Genomic DNA, 18,906 nt, shown 5'->3' with positions numbered 1-18,906 from the left:
GTGAGATACACAAGAACAGTGCTGATAAACTCGAACATCCCACTGTTACTGGTTATTCACCGACTCTAATGACTGTGATAAATAAAAACTTCCCTTCAAATAAGCCCAGGCTTCTGGGTGACATGAGAGACACCAAAAAGATCACAGTTGATGGATTTGCTGGTAACTCTTCCCTGCCCAAAGGGATCAGCTGTCCCGAGGCTGCCATTTAGGATGGGGGCTTACCAGAGTCAGGGAGTAAACGCTCGCACTCAGAGAAGCAGCCGGAGGACCAAGAACACAGGGCGAGGCTATTCGCCACCCGCCAGAGCCTCTCTGTGCTGCTTCAGGGGTTTGAGAGCAGACCCAGCAACCTCCTCCCAGGTAACAGAGAGACAGTAAACTGAGGCCCCTCTGTTTCAGTGCACTTCATGGAAAGGGAGCAGACTCTCCAGGAATGAATAATCATTTGTACCACCCCTCCAAAAAAAAAAAAAAATGCTGATAAACTCACAAAAAAGTTGTGTTATTGTTAAACGTTAATTGCATTTCCTTGGGTAAGCACCATAAAAAATTCATTGCAGTTTTTAGAAACAAGATGCCAAGTATATTTTAATTGCTAGAGGGGAGAGAGTCAGAGAGAAGCTGAACCAGGAAAATGCTAACTGGGCATAAACTCAGAAAGAAATCTCCCCAAGATGGGAGGCCCAGTGCTGAGACCGGAGCTCAGGAGACACAGGTCTTGGGAAGCCAGGCCCTCCTAAGACAGCAATGACTTAATGGCTCTCAGGCCTGCGGCTGCAGCCCACCCAAAAAGCTGGGGCTTTCTGCTGTAGATCGTGTGGTGTGGACTTAAGAAATGTAAAGAATTAAAGAAGTGAATGCCAAAATTCTAGAAAGATGAGTAGGAGTCCCGTTCTAGAGCTTTAACATGTATGGGAGGAAAATTAAAATTCTATATCTTAGCATGTGTGTGTGTGTGTGTGTGTGTGTGTGTGTGACAGACAGAAAGAGTGACAAAGAGTATGAGAGAGGGAGTGTGCATGTGTGAGAGAGAGAGACAGGGAGACAGAAAGAGAGACTGAGAATGAGAGGCAGACCTAGACGAAACATCATTTCACTTTAATAACAACACGCTTGGACCAGTTCACAGAACTGTCATTTATAAACCAACACCCTATCCCAGTGCCAACCAGAGCACACTTACAGGATACCCCTCCCCCAACCTCCCACAGGGCCAGTCAGACCCCAGAGGGAACAGGCAGTAGGTGAGAAAGACTGCAGAGTGGGGAGGGTCCTTGGCTCCATGGGCTTGGCCCGGCCTTGAGCCAGGGGCTCCTCTAGGGCGGCACCTGCCCCACAGGCGAGCACAGGGAGAGAGTGGCTGCAGGATGTCCCTGAGCATCCTCCCAAAAGATGTGCACAAGGGCTGGGGAGGGAGGGGGGCGTGGCGGGCAGAAGGGCAGGCATCGAGCTGCTGCCAGTAGCCTCTTGCTCTCTCATTCCTTCCCGACCCCCTCCCAGTCCCCCTACCTCCCAGCCCAGCCCCACCGGCTCTCCGGTTACATGAGCGAGGCTGGTCCACAGGTGGCGACTGTCTTGTGTGGTAGGAGGTCCATGCCTTCTGCCTCTGAGGCTGCCGCTTCTCCTCCATCTAGTGGACCTGCCAGAGACCCAGGAAGCGTGAGGCCGCGTCCAGCACTGGAGGAGGGAGTCCCGGGCTGACAGGGGAAGGAGCCAGACCCACAGCGTGGCCCCACCACATACCAGCCCAGTAACGTTCACTGTTGTAAATCATTTGACCATGCGGAGCCTTGATTTCTACTTCTATCAAATGCAGCTAAAAATACCTGCTTCTCGCAGCTTTCTGAAGGCCTGAATGAGGAGGTGGGTGCCTGTGTCCCCTGTGGACTCTAAAATTTATTACCTACCATCCGTGCCTGTGCCCAGCCCTGCAGAAAGAGGCTTTTCTTCATCACACCCTGCACTTGTAAAGTTCTTCATACACGTCACCCGTCTCATACACATTCTCCTACTTGGCCCTCCCACTGAACGGATGGCCGAGAGCCTTGCCGGTGTCGCATAAGAATGAATCCCTTGCTGAACCCAAGCTGCTAAATACCACGCTCTCTCCAGAGCGCGGGGAATGCAGGTGCTCCTAACCGCCACAGAAACCAGGAGTAAACCCACATATGAACAAGACGCAGACCACTGGCTGGAGACCTAGAGTCAGCACCGTGTAGCCACGGCTCATAGTCTGGCCTCATTCACTCATCACAGGAGCGGTCAAGGTAGCCATGGTGCTATTACCAGGAAACTGAAGCTTGCCAAGATTAGCGATTTGCCAAAGCTCACACAGTAAATGGCAGATCTGAGCTACAAAGCCAGGTATACTCTAACCCCGTGAACACTTAAATCCATAAAAATCCAATGGATTCAGGGTTACAAGCATCAATTCCTCCTCCCACTCTCGGGACCATTCCCCAGCCCCAAGCAGGGCCCAGGCCTAACAGGTGAGGGTCCCAGTTTCCAAGGGTTGGGTCCTTTACAAACCCACCCATCCTGGGCCCCACACTCACCCTCACAATGTCATGGATCCAGTCCAGGAACTCAGCAACCTTGGCGTAGACGCCTGGGTGATTGGGCTCTGCACAGCCACGGCCCCAGCTGACCACCCCCACCAAGTGCCAGGTGCCCCTGTCCAGACACACCAGGGGCCCCCCACTATCACCCTGAGGGCGTGGAGACACAAAGAAAGAGGCAGTTAGTCCTTCCTGGTAGAGGGACAGTGCCTCTGTTCCTGGTCCCTGCTGCTTCCAGCATGGGATCTCTGCTTGCCTCAACCCTCCATAAATCCTTAGCACAGGACTCGACGTGCCTAGGCACTCCTCCTTCTAGAGAGGCTGCTCGGAGCAGAGGTCAAGACACCGCAGGTCCCCCCGTCCCCTCCAACACCACCACGGTCCCCCTCCATGCTGTACCTGGCACGCATCAGCCCTCCCGTCCACGTAGCCAGCACACAGCATGCGGGGGGTGAGCGCCCCACTATACATGCAGGAGCTGTTGCAGAGCTCGGTGCTGAGCAGGGGCACCATGGTGTCCTGGAGTGTATCTGAGTTGTGGGCTGCAGGAGGTACACGTGGAGACAGAGGGACACAGAGCCAGGCCGCGGGGCACAAAGCAAGGCCAGGAAGACACAACAACAAGAGGGAAGGTGGTTAGGGGCCCTGGAGGCATGAGACCCATAGAGGGGAGCCCAAGGTGGGAGCTGCGGACCCCGGGAAGGAAACATGGGTCCATCCGACATAAGAGTGAAGAGGAGTAGAACTCACACACACACACCCCCAAACGCTGAAGCCACGGCACTCCTGGGTTGGAGGGCAGGGGTGTCAAACACCTGGCCTCAGGGAATACTCAGGGAGTGTTCTCCCAGAAAGACCCAGGCCAGGGAGACCAGGGCTCCTAGGTCTCGCCAACAGTGATGCCAGAGAAAAAGGGGGTTGGCACCACCATTTGGCTGGGGGCGGTGGAGGTGGGAGATAGAGGGCCTCACCTTGGGCAGAAGGTCCCCCCCACCCCCATTTTACCCAGGGCCCTGGGAGCTGACTCACTGTGGCTGGGGTTGGTGTGGCCCCAGCCAGACACCCAGCACTGTGATCCCCTTGGAAAATCTTGCTTCTCAGCTGGCAGGCACACAGCACCCACGGTGTCTGTGGAGAAGCAGGTGGTCCTGGGCCCCCTTGGGCTTCGTTTTCTTTCCCCACCTCCTCACCCTCAGGCTGGGGGAAGAACCAGGGCTGGCAGGTCCTCTCACTCCCTCTCAAACAGTCCTGGCTTCCCACCTCTATCAACCAGGTCTCCTGTAAGGTTGTGCAGGTCGTGCACTGCACCACATTGGCATGGAGGTCACCACTGACACAGAGGACGATGTATAAACCGCCGTGTGCCGTGCCTGGTGCCTTCTAGGTTGGGCAATGGACACCCCGCAAAGACCTAACCTGGGGAATGAGGGAAAATGGGAATTCCTTCTGGGAGTTTGTGCCCAACTTCTCCTAATGAGGACTCATTTTGCATTTTCCTTAGGGTGTTTGATCCCTCTTGGGGCACTGTTTCCAAAAGTGTGTGGCAAGTCTTACAGGGTTGGGCCCAAACTTGTTCTTAAGTAGCACACAGACATGCTGATTATAAAATAAACGCTGAGTCCCATGGGGAGAAAGGATTCCTTTCTCAGGGCTCTTTCGGCCTCTGCAAGAGCAGCCAGGAGAAAGATCCCTCCGGTGCCGTTCTGGTGCCGTTCTGGGGCTCCCCGTCCTCCCACCCTCCACCAAAACACGGAGAGTGCAGGCCTGGGCACAGCGGGTCTGCAGAGAGCAGCGAGCTGGAGCCTCAGCGCAGTCTTGTTTTCTCTCCATGTTTCTACGGTTGTTACATATTAGCCACCAATAATAAGGGTTCTCTGGTTCGGTCGTAACTTAAAGCTCCCCTTTCAAATATACCCGAGTCCATCTAGAAATATTAACTGCTGAGCCAAAGTTCAGGGAGTACACATGCGTGGTAATATTTGTGAAGGGCATGCAGCAACAGCCACAATTTGGGAAACCCAAGGCTACAGGTGGTGATGGGAGGGAGGAGCAGGGAGCATGCGTGCGCGTGTGCGCCTGTGCATGAGCGTGCATGCACGGGAGTGTGTGTGCACCTGTGCATGAGTGTGCACGCACGGGAGCGCCTGTGCGTGAGTGTGCATGCACGGGAGCGCCTGTGCGTGAGTGTGCACGCACGGGAGCACCTGTGTATGAGCGTGCACGCACGGGAGTGTGTGTGCACCTGTGCATAAGTGTGCACGCACGGGAGCGCCTGTGCGTGAGTGTGCCCGCACGGGAGTGTGTGTGCACGTGTGCGCCTGTGCATGAGTGTGTGCACACAGGAGCATTGTGCACGTGTGTGCTTGTGTATGAATGTGTACGCATGGGAGCGTGTGCGTGTGTTTACTTGCGTGAAGATGGCATGAGTGAGTGTGTGTGTGTGTGAGCGCGTGCGTGTGTGTGTTTGTTGGTGAGGAGGCAGGCACCTGTGCGTGCTATGGGCGGGCGTGGGGGTTTGCGAGCCGCTGCCAGAGAGAAGCCGGACCCCAGAGTCAGGACACCAGGCTCAGGAACAGCTTGCTGAGAGATCTTGTAGAGTCACTTTCCTCACTAAACCCTATGGTCCTTCCCTGTTTATCCCTGCCTCATCTACCCGTCAGGGTTAGACAGAAGGAAAGACATTTGGGAAAATAAAGCTTAGTAACTGGGACATGTCCCACGGTGGCTGGGACGTGGGGCCAGCCTGGGGTCCGGGCGGAGCAGAGCATGGGGAGGTGGAGCACTGAGGAAGCTCTGCCAGGTACTTTGAGGCAAGTCCCTCTTGCAGCCCAGGTATGCGGGGGGCCAGAACCTTCGTCCCCAAGAAAGCCCACACAAATTGCTGCATGCTTAGGTCCAGGTAATGACCAAGTTCACTGTGGTCATCCAATGAACTGAATGTGTCAATGTCTACAGCACTAGGAGGGAACCTCAGAAATGAGCTCACCCCTCAGGTCCCAGCCACCCTCCTCTCCCCGCCTCCGCCCCAGGGCCTGCCTCCCTCCCCACAGCCTGCACTTGCCAGGTCAGCGCCTCACCTGAGAAGTTGAGCGGCGTCCAGAGCCGCAGGAGGGCAATGTCATAGTCGTGATTCTGGCTGCTGTAGAGAGGGTGGGGGACGATCCTCTCCACCACAGCCCCCTGGTGAGGCCTGACGGCACTGGGGCTGACCAACCCCACGTGGACCCGCCAGCTGGACAGGCGGGGTACCCTAGAACTGCACACGGGAGCCATGCTGAGCCCGGGGAAGGACGGGGCACACAGGCTGACCTCAGTGAGGTGGCAGATGGGGGAAGCTGGCCAGAGAAGCCGTTAGTGGCTGCCCCCATCGCCAGGCTGGGAGTTCCCAGAACCCAGGCTCCACGCCTCCTAGTATCCCTGCAGCAGCTGGCAAGATACTGGGCATGCAGTAGGTGCTCCATAAATGCTCTAGACCGGCCAGAGAAGTAAGACAGTGTGGGAGATCTGCAACTCCCACCCTCTCTCTCCTGAATAACGCTCCTCCGTGTTTTATAACAGACATCAAAGGGGCTTGTGTGATATGCTAACTGCGAATCAGAAAAACCATGAGTCCTATCTCTCCACCTATTGCGATTGTGGGGAAGTCGCCTCACCGCTCCCAGCCTTGGTCCCCCCCCTTGTAAAATGAGGAGTATGCTATCTGCCCTGCCCGCCGCCAGAAGGAGAGGTCCAAAGAGCTCATCCACTCGTCATTCATTCCTACACTGCTCCAAGAAGTAGTTATGAAGCATCTATTATCTGGCAGGACTGTTCTCGGCCAGAGGGACGTGGCAGCGGGAAAATCAACACAGAGACTCAGTGGTAAACAAGACTGAGAATGTCAGTCCCCATGGAGCTTCCCGTCTAAAGGGGAAGCAAGACATTAAGCCAATAATTACACGGAAGGTGATTTAATTACAGTTGTGATAAACATTAAGAAGCACAGAGCGCTGTGAATGGGAAAGCCTTTGCAAAACTTCAAAACTGAGCAAATATAAAGAAGCAATCTTTGTGTTATCGCCGCTATTTGCGCAGAGCTGTCCCCGGCAGGGACCGGGGAGAACTGCGCCATGCACGCCCCTCAGCATGGACGCGGGGAGGCAGACAGTCCGACGGACGTGGACATGTTACACGGGACATACCACGGGCCAAATAGAAAAGGCCGCTGAGGCACCTTCCTGGCCCGCGGCCCTGAGACTTGCCTGTGCACGCAGTGAGCGGCCGTCACCACCCAGTGGGGCGCCACCACGGAGGCCCCGCACGTGTGCCGGGAGCCCAGGGCCACACTGGCCTGCCAGGGCCAGCGCCCAGGAGCCACGGCCTGCCCGCCAACTATCCGGGAGGCCAGGGGCCTCGTCCCACATGCTGCAAACAGAGAAGCACAGCGGAGATGGTTAGCCAGAAGACAGGTGGGTGTCAGCATGGTCCTGACCCTCGGGGAGTGTGGCCCAGCGTGGACAGCTCTCATTTATTACTCCTGGCCCTGAGTTTGGGGGACGGGATGGTCCAAGGGTCAATTACACATCTGTCTGCCCCATCAGGCTACAAGCTCACTGAGAGCTGTGACCATGCCTATATTGTCCATGGAGCCCCGACACCTCATAAAAAGCCTGTTCCATGGGAGGGGTCGAAATGTTGGTGTATGGATGGACGCACAGATATATGGAGAAATATAGAAGATTGGGGGCGTGGGGTCAGGCGAAAGGAGCTTCACAGACTGTCTCTCATGTGGCCCCAAGTTTGCCTTCTTCCTTAGTCCCCTGAAGGTGCTAACTGGTTAGCAGCCAACAGTAATCCCTTTGGGGCTCTCCAGAGGAAGGGGGGCGAGGGCTTTAGAAGTCAAGGCAAGTAGTCCCAGGAGGTGAAGCAGATCATCCGCCCAGATCAGTGGCTGGTGGGGGGCAGGACAGGGGCTTGGTCAGGGCTCTGTTGGGGCAGAACTGTGTCTGCAAGAAGGGGACCAGCAGGCAGAGGGGCAGGTGGGCAAGGAACCCCACCCAGACCCACACTAAGGATGGGGGGAGACTCCCTCCTCCCACTGCCACCTTCCTGGACATGCCTGGATATGACTCACCAGAGCATCTGAGGGAAACGATTTGGCCAGAAGCGCAGCTGTTCCTACAAAGAGAGGTGGCAGCAAGAGGCTGGGCAGGGCCCACCCAAGGGCTTGGAGGGAGGCCAGGGGCAGTCATCAGGTGCAGACAGAGAAGGCCTCCCGTGCAGCCCCCATCTGCGTCCTGCCTGCCTCCAAGCCCTGGGCCCCTCCTCATTAGTGCGCTACTCCGCCCCATCAACCCAGGAGGTCTTGGCCCTTGAGGGCTGTCTTGGGCAGGGCCCAAAGTTACAAATCCGGTATCTGTAGATGGGAAGTCCAGCTGTGCCCACGAAGGACCCCAGAACAAACGTGTGTCCGGTGGATGGATAAGGGAGCGAAGGAAGAAGGCGCATGTCACCCCACGCCCCTCCTGGGCTTCTCTATCCTCTCTCCAACCCCTTCCTTGCTCTCCTCTCTCCCTCCATCTTCCAAGCAAAACCTCAATTTCTGCTGGACCAAAGCCCTCTTCTCTCTCCTACTCATCTCAGGCCCCGGCGGCCCAATGCCACGATCCCTCTCATGTCCCAAACCCTCAGGGCTCTGGCTTCCTGACAGAGTCAGTCCCACTCACATGAACTCAGTTTGTGATTTCTGACTGGGAAACACTCCTCCGTGTCCCATCTCACACGGCCAACGTCCTCGCCTCCAGGCTCCCACAACAGGAAGGTTTTCGCTGAACAGTTCACCAGAAGGGACCCACCCAGCCTCCTGAGAAGTCCTACCTGGACTGCCACACTTCCTCCAGGAAGCCTTCCAGTCTGGGAGGGAGCTGAGCAAACCGCTGGGAGCTGTTGAGCTTGACGTCAGACAGGTTCACTCCCTTGAGGTGAGTGAGTCTTGGCGGAAGAGGGGAACAGAACGGGAGGAAACTGGTTGACGCTGCAGCGCGGAGATGGCAATAATCACGACCAAGGTGTGCCTGAGATGCCGTCCCCCAGCGGTACACAGAGCAAGACTGACAATGACCTCTTCTCGGACTCATATTCGTTAAAGAGCAGGGATGCTCAAAGGAGAGAAACAAGCTGAGGTCCCATCATGCCCAGAGGGCAGGAGATGGCCAAAATGACCTTTTGCCAGTTCCTGAGCACGTTGACGGGACAGGCAGATAGAGGTCTCCTCCTCCCTTTCCCATCCACCCTCACCGGGCCCCAAGCCTGCCCGCCTCCCTGTTTACCTGAGATGGCCCAGGCTCTGGCAGATCCGCACCCCCAGGGCAGGGCTCCAGCCCTCGTGGCAGACCAGGAGCCAGTCTGGCCGCGCTCTCACCTGTGCTTCCAGCAGGAAGTCCTCGCTGTTTATTCTGAAAGATACTGAAGGTACGGCATGAAGTCACATCCTACCTCCTGCGGGGCGGAGGGACAGGCTGGGTAGGCAGAGCTGGACCCAGCCATGGAGGGACCTGAAGAGGCCTCAAGACAGCATCTGGGTCACCCGGTGTCGGGCTCCCTGTCCCCCAGGGCATCAGGCGAGTTCTGAGAACAAAAGAACCCCTATTTATAGTGCTGCATTCCAGTTTGGTGTTTAACCAAGTGCTTTTAAATGCACTGCCATCTGTTGTCATGGCACCCCCGGGGGGGTGAGTATGACCACCCTTCCATGCTGCAGAGGGACCACTAAGGCAGGGAGGGTAAGGGACCTGCCCCAGATCACAGAGTCTGCGCGTGACGGATCCAGGACCACGTCCAGTCTTCCGGTTTCAAATCTTGTGGTCATCCTAGTGATGGTTACCGCGGAGCGTCTGTCTCCCTCAGGCTCTGTGCTAGGCTCCTTTACCCATTAGCTCGTATTATTCTTACAACTTCACATGGCAAATAGTGGTATCTCCATTTTGTAGAGAAGGAAATGGAAGTTCCAAGAAGCAGTGTGCCCAAGGTCACATAATTAGCAAAAGGTAGGACCCATGCTAATAACTGTAACTTCTGTTAACTGATTCCAGTCCCCTGCTGGGCAGCTCATCTTCTGACCCTCGACTCAGGTTTGGCGGGGAGAGGACAATGTGAATCAAGAATCCCCGCCGGCTACACACCGGCTCCCCACACGCACCTGTTCCCCCTTCCCCATCCTGCTGGCTCACTCTGCCCCAGACGGCAAGTTGCCATCCCTCCTCCCAGCCTGGGCTCCTGGCTGTGCCCACATAGAGATCAAGACCGTCCCCAGGGAGCGCTGAAAGCCCCAAATCCGAGATGGATTTTCAAAGCTGGACCACATCGCTCCCTTCCCACCAGAGGAGGAGCCCCCGCTGTCTGCAGTGAAGTCAGGGCACTTCATTCTGGTCCCCTTGCCCCGGCCAGAAGTGGGGATCCCAGAGCCATGAAGGGGCTCAGGGCAGGTGGGGGTGGTCTGTAGTCTTGGGGGTGTGGCTCACCTGTTCTGGGCAGCGTGGGGAGCAGGGCTTCCTCACCGCTGGCCTCGGAGCAGCTCGAAGGGATCTCCTCATCCTGCAAGGTCCCGGAAGTGGGCTGGGAGGTCGCCGGCCGCAGATACAGCACTTCAGAGGACAAGGACAGGAGAGGGTCACAGAGAAGAGGCTAGGAGAGGGGAGGGATTCCCACATGAGAGGGCCAAGGGGCAGAACAAGACCCCTGCACCAGAGGGAGACAAAAGCCGCTGCCTGGGGACTCCCCCTCGACCACCCAGCCTCAGGCGGGTCCCCACCTAACACACTAAGGCACAGCTCTCTCTCCCTGTCTGTCTCTCTCCCTCTCTCTCTGAGTGGGAAAGATTTCTAGAGACAGTTCAACTTGGGCCTCCCCGGCTCACCCATTCAAGTACCTTCCACTTCCCACTGCAAGACTAGAGCCTTCTGGACACAAAGCCTGACTCCCTCCTGCTGCGGTCCCGCCCCCAACCCCTTCTTCCCTGCAGGCGGTCTAGGGGAAAGGAGAAAGACTGGTCCTGGCTGCCTTTTACAGCTGCTTGTCTCTTCCCTCAAGGACCCCCCAGACCCTGGTCTTCGGCCCTCCCTGGAGCACAGAAGGGTCCCCGCACTGACCGAGAAGCCAGGAGCAGACGCTCACACCAGCCAGCAGCGCCAACGCTCCCAGCCCCGCACAGCAGCGCTGCCCCGAGCCCCAGAACCCTGCCAGAGAGCCTGCGGGAGAGGGGAGGGCAGCGTCTGTGTGCCTGGCCCCTGCCTGCCAGCCTCCCTCTTGCCCGAGGCTCCACCATGGGGCTAGGCAGCCATGGGAGCTGCACCCCCCACTGAGCCTGTCCGCCTCCCCCTGCCCCCTGCCCCCAAGGCCCACAGAGCCCACTCAACCCCCAAACTAGACACAGAGCAAAAGCAGGTCTGGGATAAACAGTGGGATAAACTTGCCATCGGCCACTGGGGGTTCTCTCAAGAAGGGTCTGGGGAATGTAGGAAGATTACCCATTCGCTGTCCCCACCCTGTCATTCCCCTATAGCCCAGTCCGGCCTACTGGGGTGACGCTGGGCTTCGGGCCTCGGCAGTGGGTCTCTTGGCTTTGCTCGGAAGTTCCCGGGTTCTGGGCCCTCCTCTGCATACTGAGCCTCCATGTGGGTTTGGCCATCCGGCATCAGGCTCTGGGGAAATAACGGTTGGTCACTTGGGATCCCCACACCAAGGGGAGAAGCTCCGGCCCCCTACAAGACCCCACTGTCTAACCTTGGCTGTGCACTCACTGCCTTTTTTTCATCTTAGAGACTCTGTGTGTTCCCACTGATGTCCCCCGACCAGGCCCTCTCTGCTCTCCTGGAGTCCCTAGCCCCGCCCCCTTATTCTCACACAGCCTGTAAGTACCAGATCCGGTATTCAAACCCAGACCCAGCACTCCTCCCCATTCCCTCCCCTGGCCTCCTGCAACCATCAAGGATGTCCGCTGAATCTCTCAGCATTCCTCCTCAGGCCTCTAGATCCCAGCTTTCTTCATCACCTCCTCTCTCAGAGGAAGAAGTCCCCCTGCCCAAATCACCATCTATTTCATTCACCCAGTAAATAAGACTTAGCCCAAGGGCTAGGCCACAATCGAGGACAAAGTTGGGAGCTCAAAATAAATCAACATGGAAAAATTCCGGGAATAAACTTACTATCTGCATGTTCAGTTTTTAAAATTATTGTTATGTTATGTCAGTCACCATAGAGTCCATCATTAGTTTTTGACGTAGTATTCCATGATTCATTGTGTATAACACCCAGTGCTCCATGCAACCCGTGACCTCCTTAAGACCCATCACCAGACTAGCCTGTCCCCCTACCACTCTCCCTTCTGATTTTTTCCCAGAGTCCACAGTCTCTCATGGTTTGTCTCCCCCTCTGATTTCCTGCCCTTCATTTTTTCCTTTCCTTCTCCTAATGTCCTCCATGCTATTCCTTATGTTCCACAAATAAGTGAAATCATATGATAATTGTCTTTCTCTGTTTGAGTTATTTCACTTAGCATAATCTCCTCCAGTCCTGTCCATGCTGATGCAAATGGTGGGTATTCATCCTTTCTGCTGGCTGAGTAATATTCCATTGTATATATGGACCACATCTTCTTTATCCATTCATCTGTTGAAGGGCATCTGGGCTCCTTCCAGTTTGGCTATTGGGGACATTGCTGCTATGAACATTGGGGTGCATATGTCTAAAATGAAAACTTATGATCACACAAAAACCTATATGTATATAATGTTCATAGTTGCTTTATCTCTAACATCTAAAAAGTAGGAACAAGTCAGGCGTCCTTCAGTGGATGAATGACATCACCCATTGTAATACATCCATACCAAGGAATAAAGAAAAAGGAATGAACTATTGACACGTGGGACAATGTGGGTGAATTTCCAAAGAATTATGTCAAGTGGAAAAAAAAAAAAAAGCAGTCTCGGAAGGTTATGTACTGTATGATTTCATTTATGTAACATTCTTATAGCAACAACATTACAGAAATGAAGACAGATTCCTGGTTGCCAGGAGTTCAGGAGGGATGGGATTGGAAAGGAAGAGGGCATGGCTACAAAAGGCAACAGGAGGGATCCTTGGGGGGTAGGAATGTTCTGTATCTTGACTGTATCAATGTCAATATTGTTGTGATATTGTACTAGAGTTTTACAAGATGTTAGCACAAGGAGGAAAAGGGTCCAGGTGAGACGATTTCTTATAAGTGCATGTGCATCTACAATTACCCCCAAATAAGTGCAATTTAACTTAAAAAAAATCTTCAAGGACCAAACAAAAAAAATAAAATTAATTAAAAATAATAATAATAGGGGTGCCTGGGTGGCTCAGTGGGTGAAAGCCTCTGCCTTTGGCTCAGGTCATGATCTCAGGGTTCTGGGATCGAGCCCTGCATCGGGCTCTCTACTCGGCGGGGAGCCTGCTTCCCCCTCTCTCTCTGCCTGCCTCTCTGCCTACTTGTGATCTCTCTCTGCCAAATAAATAAATAAAATTAAAATAATGATAATAATAATAATAATAATAAAGTAAAATTATTACTAAAATAATAAAGTAAAAGAAATCAACATGGAACACTCCCCAACCGCCCCCAGAGAATTTGCAGTCGAGTCCTGACACGTTAAAAAAAGGCAGAACAAGTTAAGTGGCAGAAGAAAGCGGGAGAGCGTCTCACTGGGAGATCAAAACAGGCTCCTAGAAAAGGCAGCCCAGTATGGTCCCTCCTAGATGAGCTGGGCTTGCACGGACATACATGGGCACTGGGGGAAGAGGCAAAGGCATGGGGGTGAGAAAGCACAGAGCAGAGTGAGCCACAAGGCTGCGAGATGCTCACGTGCCAGGAAGACGAGTGACGGAAAAGAAGATCTTGGAAGAAACCCCAGACTGGCGATGCAAAGCTCGGTCTGCAGCCCCTTACGTGAGCTGAACTCAGCCCCTCTCCAAACTTCAGTTTTCTCATTTGGAAAATAAGAGCAATAACTACTACTACCCAACAAGTCATCTCCCTCCTCTAGCATCTGATTTCCACTCACTGTCCACGCCGCAGCAATCCTCCTCCAATTCCAACATGAGGAGGCTGACCCCCTCTTTAAGTACCCAATGAATCTTTCTGCTCTTTAAGAAGAATCCAAAGCCCAATGGCACTGGCCTACAAAATCCTCTGAGCTCTCGCCCTTCCTCACCTCTCCATCCCCACCTGCCGGCATGACGCTCCGCAGTGGAACTTGGTCCTAGTAACACTCATGCCAGTCTTCTGGGCCCTCGCGCGCTCTCGCACCACAGAGACTTTGCCTCTGCTGTCCTTCTCCCCGCGTAGCTGACTCGTAAGTCCCAGCTTCGACGTCACTTCTCCAAGAAGCTTTCGTCTCTACGAGGCACCTGTCGTGTCCCTATATTGTGCTCATTTACTTCTCCTTCTCTCTGCCCCTCCTCACTGGTCTAGGCTCCCAGAGCCCAGCTCAGGGCCTGCCACAAAGTGGGAATTCAGTTAATGTACATTAAGGAGGAAGGCAGGCAGGTGGGGAGACCAAAAAGATTATATGACCAAAAGGGTTTGATAAATTATAAAGCACAGAGCAAATGCTAAGTATAATAATAATGTTACTAAGAAGTATGTAAAAGCAATGGATCCTTTCTTCAAGGAACTTAGGATCCAGCAAAATAGGCAAGACCCCTTAAAAGTTAAAATGGCTCCAGGGCTGCCTGGCTGACTCAGTCAGGTAAGTGTCCAACTCTTGGTTTTGTCTCAGGTCACAGTCTCAGGGTTCTGAGATCAAGGCCTGCACTGGGCTCCACACTGAGCATGGAGCCTGCCTGAGATTCTTTCTCTTGGGCATCTGGGTGGCTCAGTGGGTTCAGTGTCTGCTTTCAGCTCAGGTCATGATCCCAGAGTCCTGGGAATGAGTCCCACATCAGGCTCCCTGCACTATGGGAAGTGTGCTTCTCCCTCTCCCATTCACCCTGCTTGTGCTCTCACACTGTCTCCCTGTCAAATAAATAAATAAAATCTTAAAAAAAAAAAAAAGATTCTTTCTCTCTCTCTCTCCCTCAGCCCCTCCCTGCACCTCCTCACCCACATGGGCACATGCACCCTCTCTCTCTCAAAAAAAAAAAAAAAAAAAAGTTAATAAGACTTGTCTCCTCTGAAGACCACAACTTAGCCTGTCAAGACCCAGAGTGGTACCCAATGATCATAAAAACCTGAAACACTGACTCCAAGACAATGTTGGCTTAGATGGGATTTCCAACAGTCAGATGGAATGTTCCTGTCACATTCGTCAGTCCTGCCTTTGTGTTCCTTAGAATGCTGGGCTTCTGACCCTCTGGCTAGGAGGAAAAAAGGCCTTTGAAGACTCACCCAGATCAGTCACTTCTAAATCACCCTGGAAATCATTCTACCGGACCCGTGAACACCCTTGCCAGCTCAGCTTGCAAGTAGGGCAGCAGCCCAAAATTCCGTATGAAGCAAGGCACCAGCCCTACCACCCCTACCTCCCTTCCCTTCCCCTCCCCTCCCCTCCACCAGTTACAGCCCAGGACAGGTAGGGCTGGTCCTCCCACCAATAGGGCTTGCTGCTCCACGAGAAACATGGGGTCTTGGCTTGCCCCTCACCACAGACACTCCTTCTTGGGTCCAGAGATGAGGCTCAAGGGCACGAGCAATGAGACTGGAGAACCGCAGGCTTGTTAGAGTCAGTCAAGCACCCATAAGAAAGCACAGAAGTGACAAGGGCATTGGGGTTTGGGTTTCTCCTCTGGGAACATGGTTTTTCTTGAACGGATGTCCTTATGAGCAAAGAGGAAATGCTTGGTCTAGAAAGAATTCCAGAGCATGGCCAGACTTTCCTCCTGTCTCAGTATCAAGGGAGCTTGGCTTTCAGTTCCGCTCCTGGACTAACCGGCCTCACCCAGGAGTTGCTCCACCTCCAGACCCATGTGTTTGAGCTCATCAGTAGCCTGGAACGACGGGCCGTCGTGGAGCAGGACCTTCTGGTCCTCCCTTTGAGTCTAAGTTCAGTGTAATAATGACTTGCTAAGCTCCGTCTATACGCAAAGCACCTGGATAGGACTATGGGGGACAGGAGAGACTAACAGTCAGTCCCTAGGGACAAACATGGGAGGTTAGCCACACAGGGCCCCCTCTAGGATCTAGCCCTTGTGCAGAGCTGCCAGAGGGGGCTTTTGCCACCTGCCTAGAAGCCCAAGCGTGGGGGCCGGGAGAGAGGAAGAGAGAAAGAGAGCGAGGCCAGGTCAGGGATGGCAAACGTACATACGGCCTTACCATTCGGGTCAGTGGCACCGACGTAAACCCTCGGCGTCTCTAGGCAGGGTTCTGCTCCTGTTCTTGGATCAGCATCGATCAAAGAGCCCAGCCCGCTTGGTCGGAGGGTGAGGTCTCCCTAGTTCACATATGCCCCTCCCTTTATCCTCCCCCTACACACACACACACACAGACATGCGCCAGAGACACAATAAATCTGCTCAGAACCATGAATAGACCCCTTGTTGCAGGAAAGGGGGCCAAGGGCTGGGCTGGGCTGGGCCACCTCAGCCCCTCCCATCCGCTAACTAGAAGCTTAGAAACAGAGAAAAAGGTTACAGGGAGGAGGGGAGGCCAGTGACTGTTGCTTAGCAACCAGGTCCCTTGTGCCCAACAGTGTGCCCCATGCACGCTAGCACAATCCCCCTTCCTGCTGACAGGGCTGTATCAGAAGGACCGATACCCGCATCTGTGGAAATGCTTCCGAGCCCTCTAGATTATACCTCCTCTCTGTGTGGGCTGGCCTTCCCAGCAGCCTGGGGCTGTCACCGTGCTGGAATGGGGGTGATAACGAGGAATCTTTGCCGTTTCTCTCCTCAGGGATACACCTGTCACCCCAGTGCTGGGGAAATGGGGGCCTCTCCCCCCCCAGCTTTCCTGGGGGCCAGTCACTGCAGGAGCCCTCAGCGCTGCCAGGGAAGAAAAAGGCTTGTGTGGGTTCCTCTCCTCTGAATGCTCCCCATGGATCCCTCAGATGCAACGGTTAAGAACATAGGCCTTGGAAGCGAGGCCTCCATCTAACCCCAGTTCTGCCCCTTCCCTCACTCGGCCTCACATGTAAGATGAGGATAAAGGACACACCTCACAGGACTGATGCTGGAACCAAATGAGATATGGAGTATAAACCTCCTAGCCGGGCATGCAGTGTGGAAACGCCTCAGTAACTGTCGGCTGCCGGCATTATTATCACCGTCGAAGCTCATGACACGGGCTTTGCTTCTGCCCTCTGCTTCCCTCAGATGCTCAGTCAGCTCTGAGCTTGCGGTAAGCACGCAGCGCATCCCACATTTCCAACATGATGGAGACACGAAGGTCGGTTATGAATCACTGAAACAGGAGGACAGAACTGGTGGCTCGGGCTGAGACTCCCCGGGCTAGGCTCAGAGATCTCCTAAGACAAATACCCCTCAGCCGACAAGCAGGCATACTTGCTGTGTGTTCCAGAACCGGTCTGGGCACGGACAATGAGTAAGTCCCCAGCTAGGAAACTGCAGGCTGAGAGAAGACATGGGACCAGACACAAGTAAGTGAAAAGTGAATTAACAAGGGCATAAACACGGGGCTATAGGAAGACAAAGAAAGAGCTGACTCCTTTGCCCGGAGGACACAGAAAAAGTGTCAGAGGAGAGGGGACATCTAAGCTGTGTTTAAGAAATGAGAACGCAGGGCACCTGGGTGGCTCAGTGGGTTAAGCTGCTGCCTTCGGCTCGGGTTATGATCTCAGGGTCCTGGGATCGAGCCCCGCATCGGGCTCTCTGCTCAGCAGGGAGCCTGCTTCCCTTCCTCTCTCTCTACCTGCCTCTCCGCCTACTTGTGATCTCTGTCTGTCAAATAAATAAATACAATCTTAAAAAAAAAAAAAAAGAAATGAGAACGCAATCACATAGAAGGACATTCCTAATATACTATAGGCGATGTCAGTGAAAATGCCAGAGTAAAGACCTCCGAAAATGCTCCTCTCCATTAGAGCAAGGAGAAAGCAGACAAAAATTTGTCAGAATGAAATTTTTAAAAGTCTGGAAATTAACCAACGGCTCACAGCAATATGGAAAGTGTTTATTCAAGGAAAATGACACAATCTCGGTAAGAACAGTGATCTTTATGGCATTTTAATTTGTTGTAATTCCATTGAGCTCTCTCTTAGAAACCAACATCCCACAATCGCTAGGAAAACCAGCAGCCTAACAGCCACAGGTAGAACGGGGCTGGAGTTCCTTCAGAGCCTCCTCTCTAGAGAGCTGCCATTATTTGAAATGTCTGGAAAATCCCTCTTGTGAGACTGCTGTCTTACTCTGAGTGGACTCTGAGCTTGCCCAGTACGAACAGCTTTTTCTCCAAGGAGTTTTGTTGGAAACAATCAAAGACAGTTGTTGGACTTTATGGCTGCCTAACACAATGAATTACTGTTGGGGAAAAAATCAGCTAATCAAAAACCTTAAAATAAAAAGCTGGGGAATGAGGCATCCATAGAGGCTTTGAAAGGCTCTGAAGTATTCCAGAGAATCTAGAAAGCAGGCACATGCACAGGAAAGCAAACATACACAGGGCTGTGTACGTACTTAGAAAACACTTCAGGAAGGTCCTAAGTTCTCAGCTCTGGCTAACCTTGAGGCTCTGAAAAGGCAGGACATGAAGGCTAAGGCAGAGTTGTCAGCTTCCTGGCTGAGTGTTGACGGCATGCCCCAACATGTCCATAGAGCGCCCCCTGCCAAGGCTGAGAGACTTAGTGGTTCTAGGCATGGAAGGCAAATCTCTGTCTCATCTTTCGCTGACCACTAAGCTAATTGAGTAGAAACTTCAGTGGCCACACATGACAAAGAACATAGACATTACAGAATTCATTCAGAAAAGTCACTAAACCAGGGCGCCTGGGCAGCTCAGTGGGTTAAGCCTCTGCCTTCACCTCAGGTCATGATCTCAGGGTCCTGGGATCGAGACGCGCATCGGGCTCTCTGCTCAGCAGGGAGCCTGCCCCTTCTCTGCCTGCTGCTCTGCCTACTTGTGATCTCTCTGTCAAATAAATAAATAAAATCTTAAAAAAAAAAGAAAAGTCACTAAACAAACAAGAACAACAACAATAAACACTAGGGAATGGGGAGAATCTGATTTCCAGAGTCGAAGTATTACATTACTTAAAACCCAGTTTTCAATAAGAAACTGTGAGGCACACAAAAATTAAGAAAGTATGGCCCATGTACGGGGCAGGGATGGTGGGGAGGAATCAATGAAGGTTTCTGTTTCAAGATGATGACTTACAAGTCTCCTGAATTCTGT

General features: G+C 53.5%; 1 protein-coding gene across 1 annotated transcript; it reads right to left on the bottom strand.

The window, feature by feature from the left end:
* Positions 1–869: 869 nt before the first annotated feature.
* Positions 870–13,963, bottom strand: TMPRSS5 (transmembrane serine protease 5). Its single transcript, XM_046016419.1, has 13 exons — positions 13,775–13,963; positions 11,116–11,239; positions 10,688–10,786; positions 10,061–10,183; positions 8,870–9,005; positions 8,418–8,531; positions 7,675–7,718; positions 6,803–6,965; positions 5,639–5,817; positions 3,591–3,689; positions 2,961–3,103; positions 2,559–2,711; positions 870–1,642 (listed from the first exon to the last, which is right to left on the bottom strand). The coding sequence occupies exons 1-13, from the start codon at positions 13,796–13,798 to the stop codon at positions 1,634–1,636; spliced, it is 1,410 nt and encodes a 469-aa protein (XP_045872375.1). The 5' UTR covers positions 13,799–13,963; the 3' UTR covers positions 870–1,633.
* Between the last annotated feature and the right edge of the window lie 4,943 nt (positions 13,964–18,906).

The sequence above is a fragment of the Meles meles genome, chromosome 8 (assembly GCF_922984935.1).
Source record: "Meles meles chromosome 8, mMelMel3.1 paternal haplotype, whole genome shotgun sequence".
In the NCBI taxonomy this organism is placed as follows: domain Eukaryota; kingdom Metazoa; phylum Chordata; class Mammalia; order Carnivora; family Mustelidae; genus Meles; species Meles meles.
This window is presented reverse-complemented; position numbering and strand designations above follow the sequence as displayed.